Source organism: Elephantulus edwardii, unplaced genomic scaffold, assembly GCF_000299155.1.
Source record: "Elephantulus edwardii isolate Elephantulus edwardi_28Jun2011 unplaced genomic scaffold, EleEdw1.0 scaffold00041, whole genome shotgun sequence".
NCBI lineage: Eukaryota > Metazoa > Chordata > Mammalia > Macroscelidea > Macroscelididae > Elephantulus > Elephantulus edwardii.
This window is the reverse complement of record NW_006399791.1, coordinates 16973237-16979458: the sequence shown is the minus strand read 5'-3', so window position 1 is coordinate 16979458 and position 6222 is coordinate 16973237. Positions and strand designations below refer to the sequence as shown.

The 6222-nt window shown below is 51.1% G+C and overlaps 1 protein-coding gene across 2 annotated transcripts in view; it reads right to left on the bottom strand.

Moving 5' to 3' along the window:
• Positions 1-4362, bottom strand: part of SLCO3A1 (solute carrier organic anion transporter family, member 3A1) — a 439918-nt gene extending 435556 nt beyond the window's left edge. The window contains exon 1 of one of the 2 annotated variants that reach the window (XM_006885188.1): positions 4003-4362. In XM_006885188.1, the coding sequence (XP_006885250.1) occupies positions 4003-4182 (180 nt within the window). In that variant the 5' untranslated portion in view covers positions 4183-4362. The remainder of the gene's footprint in view (positions 1-4002) is intronic. The other variant, XM_006885189.1, reaches the window with a different exon arrangement.
• Positions 4363-6222: the final 1860 nt, after the last annotated feature.

Sequence of the window (6222 nt, the reverse complement as noted above, 5' to 3'; positions counted from 1 at the left end):
ACATACATAGCAGACTCTGATTCCGTATGTCCAGTGTTGTGCTGGTTATTGTTGCTTGCCGTCAAGTGGGAACCAATCCACAGCCGACTCTGTAGCAGGCTTTCAAAGTCAGTTAATCACACCGGAAGAGGCTACCCATCCTTCTCCCAAGAAGCATCTGATGGATTCGAACTATGTGCCTTCAGGATAGCAGGGCAACATGTTGTGGTTGTGCACCCCTGAGTCAGATGTGACCTACAGCTGACTCTCTAGCAGGATTTCAGAGCTATTAACTGCACGGGAGGAGACTGTCCATCCTACTCCCAAGGAGCAAATGGTGGATTCAAACCACAGGCCTTCAGGATTGCAGTTCAGCTTCTTGCCACTAGACCATGAGAGCAGTATGTGGAAATGTAAATTATCAATAAAGGGTCAAACCCATTCTTTCCTTAAACCTTGGTCTGTCTTAAGGCTGAAAAAATTATTTCCTCACTAATCAGGCAGTCAAATTTATGATACAACATCCCTGTTTCTGCAGGCTTCTCTCAAAGATTTGCAACTGGAGCACATTTCAGACCCAGTCTGCTTAGGCTGCACTCAGATTATTTTACTCCCATATGGTCAGAGTCTGCTACTACTATGGAGTCAAAGCCATCCACACTCACATGGAGGGCCTAGCACCCAGGTAGGAAGTTGCTGGCCCCCACCTTAGCCTCGTAACTGGGCAAGTGTTTGAGCAAACATGTATGTGTAAAAACACATATGCACACATACACTTTTAAGTCCTATTTTTTACTTCTTTTCTTCAATGCCCAAGCTACCTCTTGCATTAGTTCTGCAGTTGAGAGTTCTACACCAGTGCCCTAAAGAACAAAGTTTTGTTTTGTTCGAAAAAGAAATGAATGAAGTCTTCAAACAGTTAAAAAAACAAAACAAAACAAAAACACCTGGGAAGACTTAAAGGAAGTCTACTGGTGAATGGAGTTACATGTTGGGCTGCTAATTAAAGATCCATGTTCCAAATGGAGGGGGAAAGATGGGCAATCTCCCCATGTGAGTACAGTCTCTAAGAATTCACTGCAGGGTCAACTCCAACCGGATGACAATGAGAGAGCCACTTCTTTAGAACCCATCAGTCCCTCCTGGGCGGTGGAAGAAAATGTAGTCTGCTCCCAGTAAGACTGACAGATGAGGAAACCCGAAGAAGGCTCCCCCTGAATAAACTCGGCTACGGTAGATTGGGTTTGGTGTAGAAGACTAAAAAGTCAGTTGCATGGACTTATGGCATCAAATAAAAAATAATTCCCTTTGCATAAAATTTGCAACCATCTTTGTTGCTATGAAAATAAACGTTGTTAGCAGTGTTCCAAGTCATGCATGACCTTCACCAGAAAAACATCTCACCAGAGAGGCTGGTTGTGTATGTATGTGAAGCCCCTGTGCACATACACCTTGCCCACAGACCTTGTGTGTTAAGAGCATATACAGAGAGAGGCTCTTGGCATCCCAAACACAAAAGCTATGATGAATGCAAAGGAAGAAATGTGCCTTTACTGCAAACATCCTGTGTGCTTTTATTCCCAATTTACCCACACAAAAGTCTCACATAGTTGAAGAAACAACAAACATCTCCCCACTTCCCCCTCCCAAGTAACGGCAAGAGAAAACCCTGAAGAGACCAGCAGAACAAAACCTCTAGCAGCCTGATCCAGCCAACCCTGGCGAGCAAGCGACTTGTTTGCATGAGGTTCAGATAACAAGGGAAAGCTGAGGGCAGCAGGGCAAAGCAGCGCGCTGGGTGCCTTATGCCTCCACTCTTAGTAATCAAAATGAATTCAATTTCCTAGGCTTGTCCTCTCCTGGGCCTCCATCTGCTTCCTGCAAATCACCTGTTGACGCCTGTTACCTGACCCCATCAGAGTCAGGTTTGTCATCAGCCAAGGCTCAAAGTGTCAACATGCCACCACCAGGTGGAATGAATTCTTTCTCCTCCTTACTGTTCTTGGATGACAGTCAAGACCCTATTCCCTAGGGCTACAAAATGAACTTCTCATGTGGGTATCACCCCAATGACCACTCGAGTTCTTGACTTCCAGAAGAAATAAAATATTCAACTCCTAGAAGGCCGGCCTCGCTTCTCTGCAAGCTGAAAATGCCAAGACTTTCCCATCTACAGCACAGAAAGTTCTGTCAGTGTTTGCCACATATGAAAAATGCGCTCTGTGAGGTGAAGTCAGTTTGAGGAAACTGAAGGTAGCTGCTGGTATACCAATCACCTCCTTTAAAAATACAGAGCCAAGAAGAGATGACAAGCATTCTCATGTAGTAGAGATAGATCCAGATACTTTATCTTTCTGCATTTGCATTTTAGACCAATAATATTTTATCTGTGTGCATTTGCATTTAAACATTCTCCTTTCAATGTCCTAACAAATTCCTTCCAAAGAAGCTCTGGGAAAAAACTGACCACTGAGTCTTTCTCCGTTACCCATCTCTAAAGGGTACACTCTGCAATCAGCCCTCAAAAACAGATCTAACAAACACATTTTATTAAAAAACAATGTCTAAACCAAAAAGAAAACATTCTTTTGGCTACAAAATTCATCTGCAGCACACATGTCGTGGGTAAAGACAAGAGACACAAATTTCTATGCTTTTCAACTTATAAGAAGCAACAGAGATATATTTGATTTTTCAAAGCCTTGTTAAGTCCCATTACCCAAGGAAGAGAGTCTGAAGATGTCTCTCTAATAACCAAACAACTGACGAGACCCAATACTTGGAGGGGAAAAAATGCTGGTTGTACTTCCCTGTGACAATAAACTCTTGGGTCTACGGAGAAGGCTTATGCATAGCAGAGGGCACCCAGCCTCTGGCCTTCAGTAACTTTAACCCTCGGCCAGGAATGAGAGATTGGTCGTAGCCTCAGAAAGAACCTGGTTCCATATCCAGACGTGGCCGTCCAACAGCCAAATCCTTATTCAATTCTATCTTCATCAAACTTGCTCACTGACAAAGTCTTGGTTTTACTCCAGTTTCAGGTCATCAGCAAGTAACAATTTAGCGCCTTCAACCTTAAAAAGTGGAAGGGGGGAACCCTCTTCCCGTTTAGACAGGACTGTTCTTGGATCAAAGACAGAACTTTTTTGGAATTTAAGTTGGGACCACCTGACAAGACAGGAGACAGCAGCAGTGTAGGTATTTGCCAGTGCTGAGTCATTACAAGCTATTTCTTCTGATATTTTGTGTACTCGGGGGCCAAGAGAACACCAAACTCCCCTTTCTGACAGCAAATAAAAGAGAAGTGCATCGTGTACAATGATGCAACCCCTCTGTGGACAGAGACCACTGTGGGGAATTCATGTCTAAGAGAGGGTAGCAAGAACTACCAAACTCGCAGGTATTCTCTACGTACAGTAACTTTATCCTAGGCGCTTAAAAATGGCTATTGGGGTCCCCGTGGAGTCTTCCTGCAATCCCAGCTCTGATGAGGGCCAGCGTTGGTCACATTTAACTCTAAGCTGTTATAGCTCTCGGTAATTGGCGGATGGAGAAAGTGCTTGGAGAAAATGATGCATAATGGATTTGTTCTCCAAGTGGATGAAACAGGGAGCAGAGGACGCAGGATGCTAACTGGCTTTTCTTCCCATGTGCAGGTCACCTGAAGCTGCACTCTCTAACTGGGTTCCGGAACTCCCTATCTGGGTCCCGCTTCCTGGGGGGTCGGGGAAGAAGGGTTTGGCGCCCACCTGCCCGCTCCCTCTCCGGCAGCCCCAGCTCCAGCCGGCTGGCGGGTGGCTGCTGGCATCCGCGGTCCCCGCCCGCTCCTCGCAGGCTCGGCGGCGCGCAGCCCTGCCGGCAGCTCCCCCGGCGGCCGCCTCTGCACCAACTCGCCACCCTCCACGCCGGGCTGAGGTCATGCCCGTCCGCCCCGGCGCCGGCGCCCCCTGATCGGCCCGGGCGGCCGCTCCCGGTAGCGCGTCCGGAAAAGGGGCTTGGCGCGCAGTTGGCAAGGGGACTCACCAGGTAGGCGCCCACCGTGCCCTGCGCCAGCATCAGGGCGCACTCGGACACTAGGAAGATCTTGATGTTGGAGAAGCAGGACACCTTCTTTTTCTTCTTCTTGTTCCTCTGCGCCTCGTCCCCTTGCAGCTCGGCGCTCCGGCCGCCGCCCGACGAGCCGCCCGGCTTCTTCCCCTGCATCCTTCCCCGCTGCCGCTGCCGCCGCCGCTTTCCCGCTCGTCCCGGGTGTCCGGGCCGGTGCCAGGCGGGGGTGCGCGCCGCGAGCGTGCGTGCTGTCCCCGCCCCGAGCCGCGGCGGCTGCCTCGCTCCTGACGCGGGATGAGGGTGGAAAGCTCAGATCCGCGCGCCGCGCTCGCCCCCTGCCTGCTCCCCGCCTCCGCCACCTCTGCCCGCCCCGCGCCGCCTCCTCAGCTCGCGCTGTGCCAATCACAGGCGCCCCTGCGCCGCCGCTGCCGCCTCGCCTCCCGCACGCGTCCGCCGCTTCTGCCCGCTACCCCGCGCCCGCTGGCCCTAGCTTCCTCCGCCCCACGGCCCTGCGCCCAGGCCGCCGCCCGCCCCACCGCGCCGCTCCCCGCCGCTAGGCCGTCCGCCGGGGAAGCGTGAGGGGACCTGGACCTGGGCGAGGAGAGTGCGCGGAAGGACTGGAAGGGCCGGGTTTGCGGGGAGGGCTCGGGAGAGCGGCGCCTGCGAGGGAAAGAGCGGGGTGCCCGGCCCGCAGGTGGCGCTGTGGGGCATGGGGCGCCGAGGCGGCGAAGGGCGGGACTGCAGGAAGGAGCCCCTGCAAGATAGGGGGATACTGAAGCACTCCCCGGGGGCGGGCACGTAGTGCTGGGAATCTGGGGCACTGGGGCTGACGGAGGGGGTGTTTCCAGGAAAGGAATACAGAGGACCCCGAAAGAAGTTGGCACACTCCCTCTCTCTCAACTAGAGTATTTTGGGGGACAGGTGTTGAGTTCTGGGGCTTGGGAACGTATCAGAGGTTAGAGCTGCTTGACGATAATGTCTCTGCCTGACCCTTGTTTCTGCTCTCCTTACCACTGACTGATACAGAAAAGAGAGAAAGGAACTGAAGCATTCCAAAGGGGAAGTTAAGATTAATCGTCTGCGCTTCGCAGACAAAGTCGCCCCCAGCCACAGGTCTAAAGAGACTGCAAGGTCGCAGTGACCCCAGCAGAGGGCCTTATCTGGCCTTCCAAATGCCTGGGAGCCTGGGGAGGATGGTGTCTCTGAGGCTGAGGACGGCCCAGGAAGGCTAGCCCCAGCCCGCTGTGGTCCCCACCCTTCCTCTCTCCCACTCGTGGCCGGCCACTTCTCGCTCCCTGGCTCAACTGCCTGGTGGCAGCCACCGTTTAAGCAGCCTCTGCTCTCCGCGTCGCCAAGGAGTTTAAGCCACAGGGCGCTACAGACAGATCTGTTACTTCCTCCTCCTCAGCTTCTGGAAGCTCCAAGAAAACGGAACAGAATGAGTACCAGGAAGCGTTCACTAATTTAATTGTATCCAAGAAAATAATCTGCCTTCCTGTACTCCACAAGGTTAAATGAAAATGAAAGCGGAATGCTAACTAGCATTCCCATAATTTTTACTTTCTCTCAAAGAACTTGAATGAGAGTATGCAGTGAAATGGTGGCAGTGCTGTTTTGCCGGATCATTTAAATAAGCAGTGCTTCATCCCTTTTTTGAGGCTCCAGACATGATCTCATTGAGCTCCTGCCCCTCCCTCTCCTGGACGGGGCCACCCCACACCTGAATTAACAGTCCTTTTCCCACATCTTTTTCCATTTTCTCCAATTCCTGTCATCCCTGGCTGCACTCATCCTAAGGAGGCTTATTATCAGAATCCTTAATGTTTTCCCTCCTTTAAGCCCTAGGACCCTCCCTTCATTCGTGTGGAAAGGGCCCGTGCCAGTGTTTTCTGGTCACCCCCCTTTTCACTCTTACCATTCTAAAGCTTGGGATACCTCTTCCCCACTTTTCCCTGATAAGAACTTTGATGAGCTAGTTTGCTTCCCAGCCTCTGACTGAGAGCCACAAAGCTGACCTGACACTCCCTTTGTTTCTCAGTATTGATCCTATTGCTGTGGTAGTGGGACTCTGTGTACTTTGTAGTCTCCAAACATTAGCATTCTTTGTGATAGCAAGATCTTGTATTTGTTGCCTGGTTATTCACATTAACTGTTTACATCTCAAAACAATCCCCTAAGCCCTGAATGAAAACATTG